At 42.7% G+C, this 26,255-nt stretch overlaps 1 protein-coding gene across 4 annotated transcripts in view; it reads right to left on the minus strand.

Annotated features, from left to right (window-relative positions):
- The window catches only part of arfip1 (ADP ribosylation factor interacting protein 1), a 110,064-nt gene that overhangs the window by 76,486 nt on the left and 7,323 nt on the right, over nucleotides 1–26,255 (minus strand). For 3 of the 4 annotated variants that reach the window (XM_033017450.1, XM_033017442.1, XM_033017458.1), the window contains exon 2: nucleotides 19,827–19,928. The exons of the other annotated variant lie outside the window; for it this stretch is intronic. In XM_033017450.1, coding sequence (XP_032873341.1) covers nucleotides 19,827–19,919 — 93 coding nt within the window. In that variant the 5' untranslated portion in view covers nucleotides 19,920–19,928. The remainder of the gene's footprint in view (nucleotides 1–19,826; nucleotides 19,929–26,255) is intronic. 4 annotated transcript variants of the gene reach the window in all.

Below are 26,255 nucleotides of genomic sequence, written 5' to 3' on the forward strand. Positions count from 1 at the left end.
AGTGATATTATTGTTAGACAGTAGTGGAAGCAAACTCAATTGTTGCATACAAAGAGAGATGGGTAACTGTCTTAAAATAAATAATTTGCTGGCAAGAGTTTAAGAGCAGAGAGGTCTTGGACTAAATAGATTCCTCCTACAGACCACTGATGTGCCAAATGGCTGTGTGTACTACAGGTGCACAACCTTTTATCCGAAATTCCAAATAACGAAAAGCTCCGAATAGCGGACATTTCTTCGGTCCTTGAAGAAAGGTCCTTGAAGACGTTCACCGAGGGCGGCCCGCAGAGGTGACAGCGGAACCTCCGGTCGGTCCTCGAAGAAAGGGGAACTAAATCCCCATTCATAAAAGAGAAGGTGAGGGTATATTGCGCGGGAGGGTTAACAATTGACAATCTGCTGCTGCCTGCCCGCTGAGTTAAAAAGTTCCCACGGTAGACTCACGATACACAGTGTATTGTGAGTCTTGCGTGGGAACTTTTTAACTCAGCGGACAGGCAGCAGCAGATTGTCGCTCCCTTCAGTTTCACCCCACCTTCACCCCTCTGCTTCCCGGCCATGTGTGTGACCCCTTCCCTCCCCTCTCCAGCTCCCCGCCCATTGCACCGGTGCGGGGGCTTTGCACTGTCTTCTCGTCGGCGATGCCAGCAGGTCAGTGCCAGTCACCGGAGACGTCAGGACCAACGGGACACCGACCCCCAGGCCCACTGCAAGCACGGAGATCCCAGAGACCCACAGCCAGCAGCAGCCCAGCCCCGTTCCAACTCCAGAGGAACACGCTCCCCATAGGGACAGAAGCTGATGGTGTGCAAGGTACGTCTTGTTCTTGGGGTTGCGGATGAGGGGGCGCAGCTCGGGCTGTGACGTCTCCGGCCACCCCCTGTACAGGAGCTGAGACTGGGAACAGTACCGCCCTTGCAGGAGAGTGGGGTTGTTTGCAGTTGCAGAGGGAGGGGGCAAGGGCGGTACAGTTCCCAGTCTCAGCTCCAGTCCAGGGGGGTGGCCGGAGACGTCAGGACCAACGGGACACCGACTGCAAGCACGGAGGTCCCAGAGACTCACAGCCAGCAGCAACTCTAGCCCAGCCCCGCTCCAACTCCAGAGGAACCCGGGTTGCGGATGAGGGGGCGCAGCTCGGGCTGTGGGCGAACTGCCACTTGTCGCTGTAGCGGCCCATCGGGGAGCGGGTTCCTGTTGGTCCTGACTTCTCCGGCCACCCCCCTGGACAGGAGCTGAGAGACGTCAGGACCACCAGAAGCCGCTCCCCGATGGGCCGCTACGGCGACAAGTGGCAGTTCGCCCACAGCCTGAGCTGCGCCCCCTCATCGGGACACCGACCCCCAGGCCCACTGCAAGCACGGAGATCCCAGATCAGCAACTCCAGCCCAGCCCCGCTCCAACTCCAGAGGAACACGCTCCCCGTAGGGGCAAAAGCTGATGGTGTGCAAGGTACGTCTTGTTCTTGGGGTTGAGCAGCTCGGGCTGTGGGCGAACTGCCACTTGTCGCCGTAGCGGCCCATCAGGGAGCGGATTCCTCTGGAGTTGGAGGGACAGGGAGACACAGCGGCTTTTGAGAATGGTGGGCAATCACTTCCAAAGTTCTGCCCACACAGTCAGTACACCTCTCCTACACTTCTCTCCCGCACTAAGATCATCTCGCAGAGAATGATCCCAGCCTAACCCTCCCTATTCTCTCCTATTCTGCAAGAAAAAACTACATTGAAGACTCAAACTCGCGATCGAGTAACTGCCGGGATCGAGGCGCAAACTCGCGACCTTGCGGATATGAGCCGAGCACTCTACCATTGAGCCAGCCGTTAAAATCTACGCTGAAAATCTTCCATTCCGAAAGCTGAAAAATTCCGAATTACGAAAAGTGTCTGGTCCCAAGGCTTTCGGATAAAAGGTTGTGCACCTGTATAACCATTCCATATTTCTGCAAAAAGTAGAACTCCTGTGATCTTATCACATAAATAAGAAGCACGTTTTACTGTAGTCCTATAAAAGTTTACTTTACTTTACCACCTCTGAAGGTTCCAACTCAAATAGTTGCAGTAAAGTTAATTAATTCAACACAATTTAGTTTGGCGATGTTAATCATGCAAGTTTGTTATCAACTCAGTGTGGAATCAAATTCTGTACTTTCAGAATAATACACTAATCCATGATAACCCATTCTCAAAGGCAAGAAAGTCTTCAGTTTGTTGATGCTCATTGGCAACTTCTGTTTTAATGGGAAAATGTCCATTAAAAAATCCTTCAAAGACTGATATTGCTTGTCATATATGCCGACAGACCACTGGATGAAACTGCTGAAAATGACAGTGGTTTGAGTGCTTGTTAGCCACTGGAAAAGTTGCTTAGTTTCCCAAAACTTAGATTGTAGATCACTAGCAATTGCGTGCTCCACAAGATGAAATCTGTGATAAGATCTACAGTGTTGTCACTTAAATCATATATTTTAAATGTGAGAAATACATTGGGCAAGTGTGATCAAGTATCTTGGAATGTTTAACACTGGCTCATCTGACTGAAAGGATATTAAAAAGGCAATGAGCATGGTTGGTTTCAGTATTTCCCACAGAGCAAAACCAATGTGAAACAAAATGCTATTGTACTCCAATACAACCAAAGGCACCCACGTTTCTTGATAAACAAAGAGGTATTTGGAACACTGGTCTTTCATCGTGTCTCTTCTTCAGAGCAGAATCTCCCTTCTGATGGAAGAACACACTACAAATAATGCTACTGAAAACATTCGAAATCTGCAGATCAATCGTCAACTCCATTGTGTGCATTGCAGAATAAAACCTTTGATTGCAGAAGGCCACAATTTTGAAAAACTCTCTGGGATTGTGGTAATACCCAGACTAAGACATTTTCTGGACTACTGAATGTTACTCATATAAATACACCAAATCATTGTTAATTTGCTGTTCTCAGAGGTTAATCAGCACAATTTTTTTCAGTTAATCAGCAGAGTTTGAAGAAAACAAAGGAAACAAAAGTCAGCGAGTATAAAATGATTGTGGGAAGCAAGACCGTGTAGGAGTTTCAATGGATTTTGGGAATCAGTGCCCCAGTGTTTTTAACGGAGTATAGTGGGGTGCCAGAGAATTTAAAGAGAGCATGGATACCTGTGTGTAAACTCAATTTAAAAGCTCAGAAAACAGCAACAATTCAACAAGATGCTGAACCATTGCGGTTTCTAAATATTCGGATTGACAATTTTCAGAGTTTTACTGGAATTTAGTTTAGAGATACAGAACAGAAACAGGCCCTTCGGCCCACCGAGTCCGCACTGACCAGCGATCCCCGCACATTAACACTATCCTACACACACTAGCGACAATTTACACTTATACCAAGCCAATTAACCTACAAGCCTATATGCCTTTGAAGTGCGGGAGGAAACGGAAAATCTCGGAGAAAACCCACTGTCACGGGGAGAACGTATAAACTCTGTACAGACAAGCACCCCGTAGTCAGGTGCTACCCTTTATGCACAAGAATAACATGGCAAGGTAGATACAAGGATGTTCTTTCTGTCACTTGTGGTTTTTAGGCTCAGGAACTAAAGTCTGAAAATAAGGGACTGAGGCGACATGAAATGTCTACATTCTTGGGACTCTCTAACCAAGAAATCTATGGTGGTTTTGGGATTTAATATATTCAAATAGGATAATTGGAAGTCAAAGACAGCATAAAACTAAAAGAGAAGGCATATAATATTGCAAAGATTAGTGGGAAACTAGAGGTTTGGGAAGCTTTTAAAAACCAACAGAAGGCAACTAAAAAGGCTATACAGGGAGAAAAATGAAGATAAGCTAGCCAATAATATGAGGATAGAAAGAGTTTCTTCAGATACATAGAGTAAAAGAGAGGCAAGGATGCACATAGGGCTGCTGGAAAATGATGCTGGAGAAGTGATAATGGGGGATAAAGAAATGGCAGAAGAATTTAATACGTTTTTTGTGTCAGTCTTTATGGCTGGTGGAAGACATCAGCAACGTGCCCGAAATTCAAGAGAGTCAGGGGCAAAAGTTACTGGAGCAGCTATTACTAATGAGAAGGAGCTTGGGAAGTTGAAAGGTCTGAAGGTCGATAGGTCACATCAATCAGGTGGCTACACCCCAGATTTCTGAAAGAGGTGGCTTTTGAGATTGTGGAGGCGTCAGGCTGGTGAACATTCAAGAATCACTAGAATCAAGAGTGGTTCTAGAGGATTGGAAAATTGCAAATATCATTCTGTTGATCAAGAAGGGAGCGAAGCAGGAGGAGAAACCATAGGCCAGTTAGCCTGGTTAGTAAGATTTTAGAGTCCATTATAAAGGGTGAGGTTTTAGAGTACTTAGAAGCACATGAGAAAATAGGCCAAAGTCAGTCTGGTTTTCTTAAGGGGAGATCACTTCGGACGAAGCAATTTGTGGCCAAGTTTGCGGACGATAAGAAGATAGGTGCAGGGTAGTGTATAGAGCAGGGACTCTACAGAAGGACTTGAATAGGTTGGGTAGAAGTGGGCAAAGAAGTGGCAGATGGAATACAGCGTAGCAAAGAGCAGTCATGCGTTTTGTCTAGGAATAAAGGCGTACGCTATTTTCTAATTGGGGAGAGGATTCAAAAAAGAGAGGTGCAAAGGGACTTGGTAGTACTGGTGCAGGATTCCCACAATGTTGATTTGCTAGTTAAATTGGTAGTAAGGAAGGCAAATGGAATGTTTGCATTTATTTCGAAAGGACTGGAATATAAAAAAACAGGGATGTAATTCTGAAGCTTTATAAGGGACTGGTCAGACCTCATTTGGGGTATTGTGAGCAGTTTATCTATGTCCCATATCTGAGGAAGGATGTGCTGGTGTTGGAGAGGGTCCAGAGGAGGTTTACGAGAAGGATCCTGGAGATGATTGGATTAAACTTGAACTGATCAGAATTTACCGAATAGTGAAAGGCGTGGATGGAGTGGACATGCAGAGGATGTTTCCAATGGTCTGAGAGTCTAGGACCAGAGGGCATACACTCAGAATAAAAGGACGTAGCTTTACAAAGGAGATGAGAAGGAATTATTTAGTCAGAGGGTGGTGAATCTGTGGAATTCTTTGCCACAGAAGGCTGTGGAGGCCAAGTCAATCGATATTTAAGGCAGAGATAGATTCTTGATTAGTACGGGTGTCAGGGGTTATGGGGAGAAGGCAGGAGAACAGGATTAGGAGGGAGAAATAGATCAGCATTGATTGAATGGCAGAGTAGACTTGATAGGTCGAATGGCCTAATTCTGCTCCAATGATTTACGAACCAAAGTTTGGGAATTAGGCAAATCAGCAGATAGAGGTTTTGAAATACAGAAATGTTAATGTTATCATGGAGTCTTTCTGCCGCCTTCTGGGTGTATTCGGAATTGCAACGCTATACCAAACAGGAGATGTTCTGAAAAAGGGTTTCGGCCCGAAATGTTGCCTATTTCCTTTGCTCGATAGATGCTGCTGCATCCGCTGAGTTTCTCCAGCACTTTTGTCTACCTTGGATTTTTCAGCATCTGCAGTTCCTTCTTAAACAGAAGATGTTTATTTTTTTGTTCCTTTTATGAGATTTGGATGTCACTGGTAAGCACAGCATTTATTGCTCATCTCCAATTGGCTTTGAGGACATTAGAACAAGAGCTGGAGAATGCCATTCAGGCCCGTGATTTGATTTGCAATTTAGCAAGATCATTGGTCTCAAACACATTCTTTCTGACTAATTCCATATCCCTTAATCTCTTTAATTTCCAAAGGCACATTGAAGAAGAATATTTGCCTCAGTGTCTATCCTAGTGCTGTCCTGTTTTATGTCCTATGTTCTTTTAGAAAAGGGCCTGTGTAAGAGAGGGAAAGGATGAGGGCGAGTTCATGCTTTTGACCCAGGAAACCTACCAGTAGCTTCAATCAATCAATCAACCTTTATTGTCATCTTGCAAAGCAACAATTGTACAATGCAAAATGAGAAGGCACTTCCCAGGGAGCATCGCACATAAACGTAAACATTTCACATAAAATAAAAATAATAAAAACCAATCCAGTCCCTGATAAAACAGTACGAATAATTAAAAAGTGCAGGTAAAAACAGCAACAATACAAGTAAAAACAGCCATAAATTTTCCAGGGCAGCTCATTTAAGTGGCCAGTGCCAGAGTTATTAAATTGTCAGTGCAAAAAGCAGCCCAATCAGGTGGAGTGACTGTTCAGCAGCCTCACAGCCTGTGGAAGGAAGCTGTTTGGCAGTCTGGTTGTCCGGGCTTTGATGCTGCGGTATCTCTTGCCTGATGGCAGGAGATCTAGATGTATGTGGATGGGGTGCAGTCTGTCCTTAACTATGCTCAGTGTTTTGAGGCAGCGGTTCTGGAACAGTTCTTGTACCGAGGATAGGGAGACGCCAATGATCCTCTCTGCTCCCCTCACAACCCTCTGCAGAGACTTCCTGTCTGAGCAGTTACAGTTGGAGTACCATGTGTTCATGCAGTACCCGAGTACAGACTCCACCGTGCCCCTGTAAAAAGGATGTTGGTGGGGAGTGAGACCTGTTTGAGTTTCCTCAGGTAGTGCAGTCGCTGATGGGCCCGTTTGACAATCCCAGTGTTGATCCTGGACCAGGTGAGACTGTCTTGTGATTTGCACTCCGAGGAACTTTATGCTCTCCACTCTCTCCACTGTGGTGCCACTGATGGATCAATGAGGCACAAGGTAGGGGTCCAATGTGGCGACCACTCCCACCCTCTGCTAAAAGGCATGCTCCTGTGCCACAAGAGGGACGTGCTACAAATATAGACAGCGAGGACATATTGCTCAGTGCTGAATGACAAGCAAAACATATAATCTAAGTCCTACCATAAATCAAAGTTTGGAATGCGTGAAATCTTGGAGGTTATTGGAGTTTTGATTGATGCGAGGATGTGTAAATGTTTGCTTTTGCACAGCATTCTTTTGTTTTGAAGTAATGTTTATGTTTAAATAATGTTAAAATATTTCTTTAAAGTTTGATTGTACGTTAAAATGCTGTCTTAACTTCTTAAACCCTTGAAGAGCAAGACATTTCCTGAATTGTTTAAAGTGTGAATGACTGAAAGAATCTCACTTTCCATCACAGTAATATTAAATACAGTTAACCTGCATTCCTAGCACCACTTTCTCCTTCTGATCCACGCAAGTTCTACCCTCCCCCCTCTGGTTCCATCTGCCTACCACCCACACACTATACCGACTGGGTCCCTTATCTCATCTAATTACCGATTCCATCTGCCCAACATTCCTCCCTTATCTAATTCCACATCACTTTTCCTTTTAACCAGCTAACCTGGCTTGAGATGTGAAGTCCTTGTCAAAGCAGTCAGGATAAATGAATCTCATGCTTCACTGTACCTGACTGGCTCACAACTAAGATGCTTCACAATTGGTGCAGTGAGAGGTGGAAGTGCCAATGGAACACCAAATAGACCAGTGGGAGCTGGACAAAGGTGGATAAAATGGGTCAGACCAGGACTATCAATGTGGTATCACCTCATTGGTGGAGAATAGGAGGGAGATGTGTCTTGAAAACAGGATTTAACTCCTCTTCCCAAATCCTAAAATTCTATAGCACAACTCAACACTTAGGAGGAGGAAAGAGACCAGATGCTGGAATCCTTAACAAAAAAACCCCAAACTGCTAGTGAGTCATACAACACAGAAACAGGCCCTTTGGCCCAACTCATCTATGCTAACCAAGATGCCTCATCGAAGTTAGTCCTATTTACCCAAATTTGGCCATATCCCTCTAAACCTTTCCATGCATCTGTGAAATTGTCTTTTAAATGTTTTTGTACTTGCCTCAACCATCCCCTTCATTCCATATCCCCACCACCCTGTGTGAGAAAGTTCCCCTCAAGATTCTATTAAATCTTTCCCCTCTAATCTTAACCCTGTACCCTCTATTCCATAAGCCTGGGGAAAAGACTGCATTCACCACATCTATTCCCCTCATGAATTTATACACTTCTATAATATTACACCTCAGCCTCCTGCGCTCCAAGGAACAAAGTCCTAGTCTGCCCAACCTCTCCCTGTAGATCAGGCTCTCATGATCTGGCAACATCCTTGTAAATCGCGTCCTGGCAACATCCTCTGTTCTCATTCCAGCTTAATGACATCCTTCCAAAAGCAGGGTGATCAAAACTAAAGACAATACTCTAAGTATCTCCCCAACCATTTAGGCAACTGGAACATAATGTCCCAACTTCTATGCTCAATTCCCCGACTGATTAAGAGTGTGCCAAGTCTTCTCCACCACCCTATCTATCTGCAATGCCACTTTCAGTAAATTTTGCACTGGTGTTCCTGGATCCCTCTGTTCTGCAACACTTCCCAACCATTCACTGTGAAGGTTTTGACCCGATTTAACTTCCCAAAACGCAACACTTCACGTGAACTAAATGGCATAGATCATTCCTCAGCCCACTTTCTCCCAGCTGATCAAGATCCTGCTGCAATTCTTGATATTCTTCTTCACCGTTCATACCACCTATTTTAGGCGACCTCAGCACACTTACTAATCATACCTTGTACATACTCATTTAGATTGTTCATATAAATAGCAAACAGCAATGGGCCAAGCACGGATATCAGAGGCAAAGCACTAATCTGGACCTCCAGTCTAGAAAAAGACCTTCCTGCTTCCTACCATGATGCCAATCCTGCATCCTGTTAGCTAACACTCCATGTATCCCAGCGATCTAACCTTCCAGAACAACGTGCCATGAGGAACCTTATCGAAAGCCTTAAAGTCGAAATAGACTATGCTCATGACTCTGCCCTTGTCAACCTTCTTGATTACTTCTTAAAAAATAAAACCTGAGACACCATCCCCTATGTACGTAACCATGCTGACTATCCCTATCTATCCAAATGCATTTATATCTTACAACTGAAAATACTCTCCAGTAACCTGCCTAATGGATGTGAGGCTCTGGTCAATAGTTCCCAAATTTTTTTGCAACCCTTTTTAAATAGAGACACATTTGCAATACAATAATATTTTATTAGTCAAGTATGTTTTGCAACATACGAGGAATTTCATTTGCCAAGTCAGTCACACAAATAAAAAGCAACGGAACACACAGAATACATTTTAACATAAACATTCACCTCAGTGACTCCCCCACATTCCTCACTGTAATGGAAGGCGAAAAAAAGAGTTAAATCTCTTCCCTTCTTTGTCCTCCAATGGTCAGGGGCCTCGAACCTTCCATTAACAGGACGATCTTACTCCTGTAGCCGGTGCCAGCCTTCCTCCTCGGGCCGATCAAGCTGCATCTGTGGGGAATCTCAGCTCCCCCATGCCGGGTGATCTACCCCGGGACGAGGCTAGTCGAACGTCATGTGGCTTCTGGAGCTTCCCGACTCTGTCTCTCCCGAGACTGCGAGCCCTCGATGTTAAAGTCCGCGGGCCGCGGTTTGAGCGGCGATCCCAGGCAAGGGATCGGCTCTGATGGTAAGTCCACATCCCGCGGTGGGGTTCAAAGTCAGTCCCGAGAGGCCTCCAGCTCCATGATGCTAGGCCGCAGAACGACCAGAGATACGATCCGGAAAACAATCGCATCTCCCGCAAGTTACGAGATTGAAAAAATGTTCCCACTGCCCCCCCCCCCCCCACATAAAACAAACCAGAGAACATTTACACAAACTTTTAAAACACACTAAAAATAATTTTAAAAGACAAAAAGACAGACAGACTGTTGGCGAGGCTGCCCATCGTACGGTGCCCTTGGTGGTATGTTGCCAGCCTGGAGTCTTCCAGCAGCTCATCCGTTTCTAACAATGATTCGTATATCTCAGCCTGGGACTCCTGTACTTTCTTTTCGAGTTTTCCCACAGAGTCTGGGTATATCTGATCGGGCCCACAATATTTGTCTACCTTCACACGTCTTTGGATGCCCAGCATCTCCGACTGTGGGAGTACACGAACTGTCTTCAAGATATCTCCATTTACTGTTCCAAGGTCCCTAATCTTCATGTCTTTCTGCACAATAAAACCAAAGGAGAAATATTCATTGAGGACCTTGCCCATCTCCTGCAGCTCCACTTTGGTGTCTGAAAATTCCCTATTCCCTCGTGTTACTCTTATTCACCTAAACGTACATATAAAAATCTCTTTAGATTCTCCTTAATCTTATCTGATTAAGATTATCTGTTAGAGCTATTTGTGGACCCCTTTTGACCCAATTTCTTTAAGAATGTTCCTCAACCCCCTAAATCCATCCAGTATATACTTGATATTAGCCACCTATTCCTGACCATGCCTCCTCCTTTTTCTTGGCCAGAGCCTCAATTTCTCTGATCCAGGGTTCCCTTCTCTTACCTCCACTGCCATTCACTCTAAAGAGAACATGCATACCTTGAGCTCTCACTCTTACATTTTTACAAGCATCCCAATTTCAGGACACCCTTTGCCCATAAACAAACGATTCCAATCAACTTTAGCAAGTTCCTGGCTAACTCAAAGTTAGCCTTGCCTCAATTTAGAAGTTTAAAATAGTTATGGTAAGGAAGGGTTGGCCCACAAGTTAATATTACTGTGGTCACTGGTTGCAAAAGGCTCACCCACTGACATTTCTGTCACTTACCCAACCCAATTCTCAAATGCAAGTCAAGCTCGGCCCTCTACATATTGCCTGAGGAAACTTTCCTAAATGTGTTTGACACATTCCACCCTCTCTAAGCCCTTGGCCTTATGGCGGTCCCAGTCTGCACAAGGCAAGTTAAAATCCTCACTATGACAACCCCATAAGCCTTGCAGCTGCCTGTAATATCCCGGCATATTTGCTCCGTTAACTTCCATGGACTTTTTGGGGGTCTATAGTACACTCCCAACAAGATGATTATCTCAGCTCCATTCATATAGCCTCACTGGAAGATCCTTCAGTAATGTTATCTCAGGCTACTGATGGCACGACAGATGGCACAAGATGACGACAGGTCTAGGACGACAGATGGCACAATGGGCTAAGTGTTCGGCTGGCAACCGGAAGGTAGCTGGTTCGAATCCCGCTTGGAGTGCATACTGTCGTTGTGTCCTTGGGCAAGACACTTCACCCACCTTTGCCTGTGTGTGTCCTTGGGCAAGACACTTCACCCACCTTTGCCTGTGTGTGTGGATGTAATTATGTGAAGCACTTTGGGGTCAATGCAAGTTGACTAAAAATGCGCTATATAAATAAAGAAATGTAATTTAAATTTAATTTAATTTTACTGCTGTGATGCCCTCTTTAATCAATAAAGCAAGCCCTCCACCCCCACCTCTAACTCATCTGAATCTGGAACATTAACATCCCAGATGAAGGTACCTATCCATGCCCCAACTTCATCCACCCTGCCTATCAGGACTCTAGCATAGAAATAAATGCAATTTAACCCAACTGCCCTTCCTCGCTCCGTCATGCTTTCTCCTGTCGACTAAATTTGCTGTAATTGACTCCTGTCCCAACATCCAGCCTCCCACCTGCCTTACTGCTGCGCTGGATCCCTTCCCACTGCCCACCTACTTTAAACCCACCCGAGGAGCACCAGCACACCTGTCAGCAAGATATTGGTCCCTCTCCGCTTCAGGTGCAACTCGTGCCTCTTGTATAGATAACCTTTGCCCAAGAAGAGATCGCAAAGGTCCAAAAACCTGAATTCCTGACCTCTCCACTAGCTCCTCAACCATGTCCAATCTTCCTTTCCTGCCCTCACTAGGATGTGGCACCAGGAGTAATTCGGAGATCACCACCCTGGAGGTCCTGCTTTTTAACCTTGTGCCTTACTCCCCATATTCACTGCCATAAATAAATACTACAGTTCAACTTCAAGTTCTTCTTCAACGTTCGACTTAATATTAAGGTGCAAACTCAGTTTGGTTTTAAAATGCAATGAGTGAGCAATTTTAATCCCAAGGCCAGGGACCAAATCAATTCTGCCCTGTCTGTCAGAGCATAAATCATACCACGTGTTATAGAGTCAGAGAGAGAGATACAGTGTAGAAACAGGCCCTTCCGCCCAACTTGCCCACACCAGCCAACATGTCCCAGCTACACTAGTCCCACCTGCCTGCGTTTGTCTCATATCCTTCCAAACTGTCCTACCCATGTACCTGCCCAACTGTGTTCATTGTTCCCACAGCCATGTTCTCCTGCAGCAGCTTTCCTGGTGAGCAAGATCCCAGTATTGGTAACACTAGCCAGTAATGAATTAGTTTATTCATTCTCAGAAGATGCTTCCATCATCCGTTTCCCTTTTAGGACATTAGTGTTCCTAAAGGCTGATGGGTCAGTTGACTGATAAGTATACAGAGACATATCATTTTGTTCAAATTGCCAGAGGTCACATAAGTGATGATACATCATGATATTGTATTCTCAAGGCTTTTCTTGCCTCTTTCTCTCTGGGGAGTATAGCACAAAACTACTATCTCAATGTATTTCCTGGATAAAAACCAACTAACAAATAATCAGGTTACTAAATTAAGTTTTAATCAAAATCCTTCCAAACCCAGGGCCTTCCAATCCAAAACAAACCACTTTGCCAACTTACTAAATGTAATAATATTTGAATAGTTTGATTATTGAAAATAACAAAAGTCTCACAATTTTTAAATACATACATCCGCAACATTTATCAATAATTCACCCGAGGGAACTAGATGTGGCAGAGGTAGTTCTGATATAATACAGTAGCTGCATTTCTAAGTAAGCCTCATGTTACAGAAAACTGTGCAGTAACGACCATCGTGTCAATGAAAAAAAGGGGGTGAGGAGCTGGGGAGTTTCAAATTCGTAATAACAAAGTTTTCCCGCAGGGTTTCCTAAAGTAAAATCTTTTCAAAAGCAGTAAGTTTATTATTGCTACTGCAAGCGGAAATACTAAAGGTTGTGTGTTACATTGTTTAATACAGTATTGTTGCACAAGTGTCAATAGAAGCGATTACTTGTACATTTCAATGACTACCCACTTTGAAAGTAGTAGCTGCGACTTGTTTAAATAGAGGCTATTTTCTTCTGTTTATCAATTTCCAAAGTAACTATTTAGTGGTTCTCTAGTTTCGTTTAGAGATACAGTGCGGAAACAGGCCCTTCGGCCTACCCAGACCGCGCCGACCAGCGATCCCCGTACACTAGGCTATCCTACTCACACGAGTGACAATTTACAATTACACCAAGCCAATTAACCTACAAACCTGTATGTCTTTGGAGTGTGGGAGGAAACCAAAGATCGCGGAGAAAACCCACACGGTCATGGGGAAAACGTACAAACTCCGTACAGGCAAGCACACGTAGTCAGGAACGAACCCGGGTCTCTGACGCTGTAAGCGGTGTAAAGCAGCAACTCTATCCCTGTGCCACTGAGCCACCCCTAAAAAGTTCCCTATCAAAATTGCATTATAATCAAATTGGCCCATGTAAGGCAAGTAGAATTCCCCAAAAGAGTCTTGACCCAAAACGTCACCTACTCCTTTTCTCCAGAGATGCTGCCGGCTCGCTCAGTTACTCCAGCTTTTTGTGTCTGTCCCCTATTCATCACTTGTGTCACGGAAATACATGCTGTAGCAGAAGTATTCTGTTTTTCTAGGTTGAAGTCGGATTGCAAGGAGGATATAACTTGATTGAGTGTGAAAATACATGCCGGTTATGGAATTAACATAGGTAAATTTGACGGTATTTCCTACAGTAAGTAAAACAGGTAGAGTTCTATTTAAATAATGGGAAACTATGACATATTTATGTACAAAGTTATCCAGTTATCCTTGCTTGACAGTCACTGAACACAAAATTGCAGGCAACGAAATTAAAGGTATATTGGTCCTCGCAGCAAAGGGTTTAAATTACAGAAGCAAGGACCTCTTACGAAAATAATATAGGAACTTGGCAAATGCATCAATTTCTGGGATGGAAGGATAGACAAAGGATAGAGACTAGACAGTCAAAGCCTGTGTCCACTCAAATTTAGAAGATTCCGACAAGGTTTGACAGGTTGGACGTTTCTCGTTGGTCCAGATTCAGTCACAGGAAGATATTTAAGAATGAAACAAGAAGAAATTCCTTCATTGGCATGCCGGTGATGCTGTGGAATTCACCCCCATGGAAGACTGGAGACTAACTCACCAAATACATTTGAGGTAGACTGATTTCTGGACAGGAAAGGCATCAAAGGCTGGGGTGGAAGGAGGAACATGGCTTTACAAAAAGAGGACCATTCATGAATGTGCTCATCGGTACAGCAGCTTGGAAAGGTCCAACGGCCTACTCCCGATCTCATTGTTCAATTTTAAATAGATTTAGGTTAAACAAATGTAATTAAGAATACAAATTATCCAAAATTGACACTTCTCCCTTGTTCCAGTGCATTGAATTGGAGTTGCTGAACCTGCAGCAGGTCAAACCTGAAACAGGCTCAGCAGCAGAATTTTCCAGATAAACTGGTGGAAGTTCGCATTCTGTGGTTAGACCCCTTGACAAGTCCGATGTCAGACTACTGCTAATATCACTGCACGAAGACCCAAAATGCTGGAGTAACGCAGACAGAATCTCTTTCATGCATGCTATTTAGGAAAAATATTTCTGATTGTTAATCTGGGATTTGCACACTCTTTCTCTTGCCCATTCAGGAAAAATATTCCCAATGTTGGGCGAGTCCAGAACCAAGAGCCACAGTCTTAGAATACAGGGGAGGTCATTTAAAACTGAGGTGAGAAAAAACTTTTTCACCCAGAGAGTTGTGAATTTATGGAATTCCCTGCCACAGAGGGCAGTGGAGGCCAAATCACTGGATGGATTTAAGAGAGAGTTAGATACTCTAGGGGCTAGTGGAGTCAAGGGATATTGGGAGAAGGCAGGCACGGGTTATTGATAAGGGACGATCAGCCATGATCACAATGAATGGCTGTGCTGGCTCAAAGGGCCGAATGGCCTCCTCCTGCACCTATTTTCTATGTTTCTATGTTTCTAGTAGGAATATGACTCGCTTTATTAAATTGCGATACACTGGGCAGTGAACTTGCACCACCACGGTTTTCTTTCCACCTTTTGTACTACGACTATCTAATGGAGCACTTAGCAACCCCATCATAAATCGAGGAGCAGCTGTAATAATGATTATGTTCGGTAGTAATTCCAGGGCAGTGAAAATCTTTCATCGGCATAAAGGATGTGATGAACAAAATATGGTGGTCTTTCCCAATTAAAGTGCTCCGACATCCACTCATGCAAATCACTGTCAATCATTGCTTCAACGTAAATACATTTTCACTACAATAATATTAATGTGAAATTAAATGTTGCTGCTAACTATAATTCTTCTATAAATGAATGGGCAACCTTCAAAATGACATTTCCAAGTTGAAAGCTTGATTATAGCCAAGAGGAAGAGAAAATTTCCCCAATAATTCCAAGTGGCCAAATAGTTCAAGATATCAGCCTGACAGCAAAACCAGCAAATTTGTTTAATTCTGTCGATAAACATGCCGATCGTCCAGTCTACAATCTACCGTTTTTTAATTTTTAAATAGTCAGAATCATACAGCAAGGAAACAGGCCCATCAGCCCACTGTGTCCATGCCAACCAAGACTTCCAAGGTTTGGTTCATAACCCATTAAAGCTTTCCTATCCATGTACCTGTCCAAATGTCTTTTAAATGGTGTTAATGTACCTGCCTCAACTACCTTATCTGGCAGCTCTTTCCCACCGTCTATGTGAAAAGGTTGCTTCACAGGTGCCTATTAAATCTTTCCCCTCTCACCTTAAAACAATGTCCTTTACTACTATGGGTACAAGTCTCTGTGCATTCAACCTATCTATTACCTTCATGATCTTATACACCTCTATAATATCACCCCTCAGCCTCCTGCACCAAGAAATAAAGTCAGGCTTGCCCGAACTCTCTCTGCAGCTCAGACCTCGAGGCCTGGAAACCTTGTAAATCTTCTCTGCTCCCTTCCAGCTTAATGACATTCTTCCTTTAGCAAGGTGACCAAAACTGAACACAATACTCCTGAAGAGGCCCCACCAACACATTGTATAACTGTAACATAATATTGCAACTTCTATACTCAATCCCCTGAGTGATGAAGGCCATTATACCAAAGGTCACCTTAACCACCTTGTCTACCTGGTGTCATAACTTTGACAACAGCAACCTAGGTATTCTACAGAGCCAGATGGTGATCAGCTGCAAGTTATGCAAGGATAATAACAGATATCTCTGTGTTTTACTGCTCAACTTAAACAGAAAATTGCCACACTGACAAAGAGGACAACGGCATGTCACCCCTTAGATTCTAAAAGTAACATAACTTTCAGAAATAGCTGAAAACAACATTGCTAACCTATGAAGCAAAAGATCATCCCATTTAAACACAATAGTTAAGGAGATTTACATTCTTCTCTACGAATGGTAATTAAAATTTAAATAGCACCCTAACATAATAAAACTTTCAAAGATGCCCACAATCCAACATAAAATTGGACAGCGAGCCACAGAAATGATCGAAGACTTAGTTTTAAGGAGCATCTTAAACCAGGACAGGGATAATTCTAGACACAAGGGAGGTAAACCTACTGCAAGCTTTCCCACTAATAGTGCCAAGAAAAACACACAAGAGACCACAATTGGCCGAAAGGCTTGACCTAGAAGGAAAGTAGTGCGGCAAAGATTTCACAGATGATGTAGATGAAGTGAGGATGGTGATAGAGGAGCAAGTGAGCGTTAGAGCTATGCTGGGACTTGACACCAGTGTCTTGTTGCTGCACAGCCAGAGCCAGTCAGAGCCAGTCAGCAAGCATGGGCGTGATGGGTGAACAAGATTTGCAACAAGTTTCAGAAGGAATGGCACACAGTGAATAAACACAAATTCATATGTGGGAGGAAATGTAAAGACTGTCTAGGGCTGCACAGTCAAATCTAGAGATGACCAAGAAATAGTTGAAAGTGTCAGCAAAAGTTGAGTTGAGGTAGGGACAGTCTTAGTGGACCATGAATGTAGTGGAAAACCAAGATACATGTGAAGTGTAACACGGTGATAGCAAGTGGGTGTCAGCACCAAATCACTAATAGAGTTGTGAATTAAAGCCATGCAGTTGATTTTGTAGTAGGGACCAAAAAGTTGCCTTGGCCACCTAATAATAGTTTTTGAAATGAAGCTAGCGTCATTTACGTCACGTGAAGCTAGACAAAGAGATTAAATAATATCTCCAGCAGCGTAGAGGTATGACATAAGAAAACACAGATACTCCAATGCTAATGGTTTAAGAGTGGGTATTGATTCTTTCACTATTTAATAAATAGGAAAGGAATCAAGCAAGTGCAGTTCCATATTCGTAAAAATTATGACAGTTGCAACAAGATGTAATAGAATCGTGAGTAGTGTCAAAGACCACTGAAAGATCAAGAACGGGGATGAATAGTTGATTATGATCAAGGCTACAAAGTGTAACATGTATGACTTTGATTAGAGCTGCTTCAATTCAGTGGGAGAATTGGAAACCAGAATAGGTGATTTTAAATAAACAACATTGGGAAGGAAGGGGACAGAGGACACAAGTTTAGTTGAAAATTTGAGCAAAAGCTGGTCTGAGGAAGGGACAGTCTTAGTGAGGGACAATGTATGTGGGGGAATTAGATCTGTGTGAAGTATAACATGGAGAGAGCAAATGATCTTGCAGTCTCAAACTATTAACCAAGTTGGAAATTATGATGGTGTAGCAGATTATTAAGTTGGGACCAAAAAAAGGGTTTCAACATTTTCTATATTTAATTGAGGAAATGTCTGCTCATCTAATGTTAAAAGATAAACAGTGCAACTTATTTTGGTGGTTCATGTTGGAACAGGTTTGTGATGTTAGATTTAAAAGGAGGAGAAACAAGATTTTAAGAGAACTCTTTAGACTCTTTAGTTTGGTTTGGGAACTGCTCTGCCCAGGATAAGAAGGCTCTGCAGAGTAGTGCATTCGGCCGATCGCACTATGGGAACTACACTCGCCCCCCTGCAGGAACTATACATCAGGAGGTGCAACTCCAGAGCCAACAAGATCATGGTAGACCCCTTCCACCCCAGCAATGGACTGTTCTAGTTGTTATGGTCAGGCAACCGCCTCCGTTGCCATGCTGTGAGAACGGAGAGGATGAGAAGGAGTTTCTTCCCAGTGGCCATTAGGTCTGTAAACTCATACTCACCAGTGACTAACTTTACTGTAACATTCTACTGTTGTGTGGTGTCTTTTTAAATTGCTGCTTTTTTCCTTTTTCTTCCCTCCCTCCCACAAATATGTAATATGTGAATATGTGATTCTGTTCCATTCTTTTTGCACAAATCGCCACTTTTCATTTCACTGCACATCTCGTATGTGTATGTGACGAATAAACTTGACTTGACTATCTGCTAACAACCAATGAAGAGAGGTGGTCAGTTCAGCAGAAAGTGATCAAATCAACGTGTGGATCCCACTGACAAGTTAATCTTGGATAAACAAGGCAGAGGATAGGACAAATTAACTTGGTCCCAAGTATCATGCGCAGAGAACATCCATGTGTGTATGGGCAAAGAGAAGGAAAGATGCAAAACAAGTAACTGGATAACTTGTGGCTAAAGGGATCAGGGGGTATGGAGAGAAGGCAGGTACAGGATACGGAGTTGAATGATCAGCCATGATCATATTGAATGGCGGTGCAGGCTCGAAGGGCCGAATGGCCTACTCCTGCACCTATTTTCTATGTTTCTATGATAGCCTTGACTAAAAACAACATCTAAAAACAAATCCATGAGCTCCTTCCAGTACTGTTACAAATTATAACAGAAACTCTGCATTTTAGGAAATTCAAGCGCATTTAACTATGATTCAACCCTGATTGGACTGATCCAGGATGGGGAGGAATCTGCCTACAGACAGGGAGTGACATAGCTGGCATCCTGGTGCCTTCGTAACAACCCGGAGCTCAATGCTCTTAAGACAGTGGAATTGATAGTAGACTTTAAGAGAACTCTCCCTCAATTCCCCCCACTCGCCATCAACAACATCTGTGGAGTCCTTCAATTTCCTTGGAACCATCATCTCCAAGGACCTTAAATGGGGGGCCATCATCAACTTCACAGTTAAAAAGAAGAGGATGTACTTCCTGCCATAGCTGAGGAAGCACAATCTTCCACAGGCAATGATGGTCCAATTCTATACGGCCATCGTAGAGTCTGTCCTCACCTTCTCCATCATGATCTGGTTTGGCTCGGCCACCAAGCACGACATCCGGAGGCTGCAACGAATCGTTCGATCAGCTGAGAAGGTTGTTGGCTGCAACCTTCCCCCCATTAACGAACTATACACTGCAAGGGCCAGGAAGCGAGCGGGTAAGATCTCTGACCCCTCTCACCCTGGCCACAAACTAATTGGATCACTTCCCTCTGGCGACTCCGGACCGTCAAAGCTGCCACAGCCAGACATAAAAACTGCTTTTTTTCCACAAGCAGTAGCTCTACTCTATAACCAAAAATCTGTAGCCTCCTTTTGCTCTCGTATTTTATTTCATTCACATGTTTAAACTATAATGTTTTATTCTTAATGTTTTAATGTTTTATGATTTATTCTTAATGGTTTACTGTATGTCGTGTTGTTACTTGCGAACAGAGCACCAAGGCAAATTCCTTGTATGTATACATACTTGGCCAATAAACATTCATTCATTTATTGTTTGAGACAAAGTGCAACTAATTGAATGAAAATGTTAAGCAGTGATTAAGCACATAAGATCGAACATTAAATCATGGTTAGATAATTTTATGAAACATAAACGTGTAATAACCTCAGAGTCGGACTCAAAATCCTGTGCATGCATTTCAGCTGTGGCTGGATGGGAATGTACAGTCAGACCTGGAGCCTCACCAGCAGCAGACATGGCGCTTTCCTGAAAACAAAAAGAAGCATTGGCCAAGTGCGTAGTGTACTTTCAAACATCGATACATGACAGAGCATTAAGTGCATGCGAAAGGGAAGTATTCATAACGAATGCTTGCAGTACTCATTAGCGTGAAACACTGAGGGCAATAGACCCCATCATCTTTTCTATAAGCATCATGTAATTTGAGATTCATATTTGAGCTCTATTTACTGTTCGATATTTGCTCCAATTCTGCCAACCAATAATCCTAAAGACAACGTACACTATAAATCAGGTTATGATCAAACTAACACGATTCATTTCAAATGTGGTTATTTTGAAGCCATCCATTTACATTTAATCATACCCATTACACAAGAACAAGAGCAATGGATCTTCCTTTTCACGTGGCCTCCATTTCTCAGAGGCATTAGCCAATTTCTGAAGCACTGCCAACAATATTCCGAAATGAGGTAGCACACTGAAATGAGATGGTGTTGTATTGAAGGGAGTTGAGCAGGAGTTTCAGTAAAAGCAAGTGGCCAGGGAAGAATGAACAACTTTGTGAAATGCCTTAAATCTAAAATAAGAAATAAAAACTTAAATAGATTTTTTAAAATCAACAGTTTAAAGCCTGTGGCTGGCAATTCTGAGTGGCCCGATGGGAACTGGCAATTACAGCACAACTTGCAGAAACATCCTCTTTGAAAACGCCAAACATTTTGCATAACATTTCCACAGAGTTAGCAATGGTAAGAATGTATTATGCAAAACTAATGATATTAGATATATATTAGACCTAATAACATACTACATAACAGACAGACAACCTGAAGAAGTGTCCCAACCCAAAATGTTGTCTTCCTCCACTTCCCTGTCTGACCTGCTGAGTTTCTCCAGTAGTCTATATTTTGGTTGATACTCCATCATCTGCAGTTTCTTGTGTCTCCAACGTATATATCATATAACCTAACTGATTTTTGGGGTGAAATTTATAATATTCGTAAGACAATTTTGAAATATTTTCATTTGAAACAATGATATACTGTTATTAAAAACCACAATTATTGTTTTGCTGAAGAAACAGCTCCTCATTCATGTGATTTGAAATTGTTATTGGTTTATTATTGACGTGTGTACCAATGCATATGCATGCATTCTCGTCAGTCAAGTACAAGCAAACCATAACACAATTGCATAACAAATAACAGTTAGTGCAAAGGAAAAAATAAGCAACATGCAGACTACAGTGTTACAACGACAAAGTGCAGATAAAAGAAAAGTGCAAGGGCCACAACAAGGTGGGTTGAGAGACCAGGACTATGTCTTAGTAGTGTATGAGAGAACTGTTCAATAATATGATAACAGCAGGGGAGTTGTTCCTGAATCTGTTGGTACTTCCTTTCTAACTTATGTGCATTATACCTGATGGGAGAGGCCAGAAAAGAGAATGACTGGGGTATAAGCAGCCTTTGCTTTTGTTGGTTGTTTTCCGAGAGCAGTGTGAAGTATAGAAAGAGTCAATGGGGGAGGGAGGGAAGGGTTTGGAGAGGATTGTGTGTATGATAGATTAAGCTACATCCACTACTTTGCAATTTCTTCCAGTTGTGGGCAGAGCTGTCAAACGAGGAGACATGCATCCCGATAGGATGCTTTCTATGCTGCATCTGCGTAAATTGGCCACAGCCTTTGGAGAATTGCCACATTTCCTGTCTTCTGAGGAAGTAGAGGCTTTCTTGAACATAGCAGATACATTTAAATCTGCTATTAAAGATATTGTTCTCATCAGATCACAGCTGGGGAGGTCATTTAAGACTGAGGTGAGAAAAAAGTTTTCACCCAGAGAGTTGTGAATTTATGGAATTCCCTGCCAGAGGGCGGTGGAGGCCAAGTCACTGGATGGATTTAAGAGAGTTAGATAGAGCTCTAGGGGCTAGTGGAGTCAAGGGATATGGGGAGAAGGCAGGTACGGGTTATTGATAGGGGATGATCAGCCATGATCACAATGAATGGCAGTGCTGGCTCGAAGGGCCGAATGGCCTCTTCCTGCACCTATTTTCTATATTTCTATGATTCTATGAATCATTTGTCAAGTTTCTTGAGGTTCACCTCCATTTCTAGATGTAAAAGTTTCACTGATATGGTCAGTCTCGACCCAAAACGTCACCCAATCATTCTCTCCAGAGATGCTGCCTGTCCCACTGAGTTACTCCAGCATTTTGAGTCTACCTTTCACTGATATGGGTTGATATAGGGAGAAATAGATGCTAAAAGAAACAAATCAGAAAGGAAACAGAAGAGCTTAAAAACCAAGATAGTGTTATCTTGAACGAAGGGGGAAGAAACAAAACACATTTATTTTGTTCCTAAAATAGAATTTCCCAAAAGCGATTCAAAAATGGGAACACAAGAATGAAATCTTTAAAAGAGAAAATATCACAAATTTCCACACGATGGCACTGTTTAGAATTTTGATTCATTTTGATTCTAAGAGAAATTATGTGCAACAATGAACCGTAGGAAGCAGGCTGTTATGAAGTAACACTAACAGCAGATGCTGGTTTACCAAAGTCAGACACCAAAAGTAGAAGTAACTCAGCGTGTCAGGTACCATCTATGAAGAACATGGATAGGTGACCTTTCACATCGGAACACTTTGTCAGATGACGTTGAGGGCACATTCATCGCTCAGAGTTCTTTATTGACAAGAAATGCCTTGGCACAACTGTGCATGTTTACATTTATTAAGTACTAGACTAAGTGCAGACCCGTTGGGTCTGCTCCCCCAACAGTGTGCGTTGGGGAGCTGATGAAACTGTTTTTGAAATGAGGCCCTCCCCCTGGAAGGTGGTGGAATATGGGAGGAGTGGGAGGGTGTGACGTCACTGGAAGCTGGTGCTTTAAAAGGTGGTTTGGGCTTTTTTGAAACTTTAATCATGAATAACCCAGGGAGGGGGTGGGAAGGGGCGAGGGATGTGAATAACCGGGGGGGGGGGGGGAAAGAGGGCTGTGTGAATAACCCGGGGGGTGGGGGAGGGGGCTGGGGGTGGCACTCGGCAGCTTGAGAGCCCATTATGATTATGATCACTGGAAGCTCCTGGAAAAAAGGCTGTCTGTGAGAAGCTGCTGTTACCGTTGGCCACGTCCCATTGTGATGTCATTGCGGCACTCGGCAGCTTGAGAGCCCATTGTGATTGGTGCACTGTGATCGTGATTGGTGCACTGTGAGTGGGATTGTGACATCATCAGTGGAAAGTCCTAGAAAAAGGCTTATATGTGAGAACCATTTTTTAAACTGTGAATCATTAATAACATGTGAAATATAGGATGAAACCTTAACCCGATTACTGCATGGAGGGGAAAAATGCGAGTCAGAATACGTAAAATTTTGAGAGCTGCCGCGCAGCGTTTTGATGAAGGTAGAAAAACACAGACACACACACACACGCACGTATACATACAAGATGAGACTTCTAATAGTATATAGATTATTGCCAATGCAGTCACATCCTAATCGGAAATGAAAGCATATTTTCAACTGACAGCATTTAATCTAGTTATTTTGTTCTATATAAAAAGAAATGTGTGAATTACAAGAGACCACAGAACATCTATTTTGTTGCCTGTCAAAATATTGTACTGCTACAACAGCTTTCTGGACAAATTACAAAGTAATTTTGATAATTCACAGTATTAGTCCAAAGTAATAATTTCGAACTAGTCCAGTAACAAATTTAAAGTTACCAACTTTGCTTCAAATTAAGTCAGTCTCTAAAAAAAAGTTTAAAATAAAGTTTGTGTAAGGTTTCATCAGCAGGGTGTTGAAGTAACTTTCCCTTTCGACATTCAGTTTGCTGCAAGGAAGCACTTCTTTTGCTTGGTTAGGGCACCATGTTGAATGCCGGAGAGAAAGTGGGGTGACCAAGGATGGGTGAAGGCAATGTCATCATATATATTTGCAGATGAGGATTCAAGATCAATAAATTGGGGGAAGGGATGGTTAACAAAAATATTATGATTAAATTGGCTGCTCACATGCATGCGTTCATGGATAATTCCCCAATGTTTATGAGTTAATGCCACGGGAGTATAGTCTCTAATCTTCTTGGAGCCCCTTGTCACTATAACCAAAACCCTTGTTCTCTGTAGCCTATGAAGTGTCTAGTGTGCAGCCATTCCAAATCCCAACCAAGTTTCAGACTGTCTCATCCATTCCTCATTGTGAAGTTGAGGACCTGGTGTGTCAGAACCTTTACAGACAACTCTGAAAAGGAAGAAACGCACACACTGTTTATTAACTCCCAATGCTCTGACACTGAGTAAGACAGCTCAAAGAACACAGGGCAATGTGAAGCAGTAGCAGCTTTGCTGCCTTACAACACCAGAGCCCGGGTTCGATAATAAAAAAAACCGGGACGGTTTCCACGCTACATATTTGAACGAAACCAAATAAAACCATGGATACACCACTTTCTAGAAGTGGAAAATCATCTTCATAGAATTTTGTCACCAAGAATAAGCCAGCCTTGCATAACTCCCCTGCGGAATAAGTTAACACATCATAATGTGCTAGATGCAGGAAGATTGTTCCCGATGTTGGGGAAGTCCAGGACAAGGGGTCACAGCTTAAGGATAAGGGGGAAATCCTTTAAAACCGAGACGAGAAAAACCTTTTTCACACAGAGTGGTGAATCTCTGGAACTCTCTGCCACAGAGGGTAGTTGAGGCCAGTTCATTGGCTATATTTAAGAGGGAGTTAGATGTGGCCCTTGTGGCTAAGGGGATCAGGGGGTATGGAGAGAAGGCAGTTACGGGATACTGAGTTGGATGATCAGCCATGATCATATTGAATGGCGGTGCAGGCTCGAAGGGCCGAATGGTCTACTCCTGCACCTAATTTCTATGTTTCTATGTTTCTATAACCAGCTATGGACTAAGCTACATCCACAACTCTGCAATTTCTCGCAACTGTGGACAGAGCCCTTATCAAAACAAGTGGTGATGCTTTTTCTTTCTTTTTTTTAATTCTTTATTTCGAACAGAATAAAAGAATAAAAAGCAAGTGTGAAACAGCATACAAAAAACAAAACAAATATATTTATAAAGTGTCATAAACAATATCTATAAATAAATGAAATCGTATGTGTCCGAAAAGGAGCAGGAAGAAGCCAAAGCTTATTAATTCCCACCCCTTATTTAACTGCTTGTAATTATCTTGTACACATTTAGCAGCTATATGTACACCAAATTATTTACATTTATACACTAATCAAATATTTACAAAGCCATACAAAAAAAACCCAAAAAACCCTCATATACTATACAGTATCTTAGTCATATATACAACCCATCACCCTATAATCACCCTTCCCAATACAACCAGTATAACAAATATCCCACTCACAATCACCTATCCTCATCCCAATATCCTTTTAAACAAGTGTTTGTGTACATCTTTTTAAACTGAATTATGCTTTCAATGCGGGATCGGTAAAAATTGGCCAGTCTTTGGAGACTTGTCAAATTGACAGTCTTCAAGGAAGTAGAGGCTTTCTTGGACATTGCAGATACATTTAAACCTGCTATTGAAGATATCGTTCTCATCTGCTCATCAGATCTCAACTGTATCATTGTCAAGTTATCATTAATAACCATGACATGCATAGATTTCAATGTGCTCTCAAGACCATCTATAATCTAACAATCCAAGGAGCCAACTTGCTAAGGCTGAAGAACAAAGGAGACTTTACCCAGTGAAAGAGTACCTTGAAAAGCTCTTTAGAAAATAGTTCTCATCACAATATTGGATCAAACCTCAGCAAGCTTCCTGCTGCTATAGGAAAATAGAAAACAGTTCAACAGACATTGGCTGAATAAACCAAAGTTACTTCAACCTCAGCCATCAAACTAAGTACACAATAATTACAAATGCACACACCTGGATTCTGAGCTCCATTGCAGACCCACTAAACTTAAAATAAAACACTTGCAAAACTGCCCAATAGAACCCCCCAACAATGATGGTCCACAATGAAACCATGGAAATATAGGTCATTGTCCACATCTCTGGAACCACCTTTCTGCAAAGGTGGACATCATAAAATTCACTTCTATCCATAAAGTTCACCATCACCTCGCTAGAATTTAGAAGATTGAGGGTGGATCTTATAGAAACTTACAAAATTCTTAAGGGGTTGGACAGGCTAGATGCAGGAGGATTATTACCGATGTTGGGGAAGTCCAGAACAAGGGGTCACAGTTTAAGGATAAGGGGGAAGTCTTTTAGGACCGAGATGAGAAAATCATTTTTTTACACAGAGAGTGGTGAATCTGTGGTATTCTCTGCCACAGAAG

Source organism: Amblyraja radiata, chromosome 1, assembly GCF_010909765.2.
Source record: "Amblyraja radiata isolate CabotCenter1 chromosome 1, sAmbRad1.1.pri, whole genome shotgun sequence".
NCBI lineage: Eukaryota > Metazoa > Chordata > Chondrichthyes > Rajiformes > Rajidae > Amblyraja > Amblyraja radiata.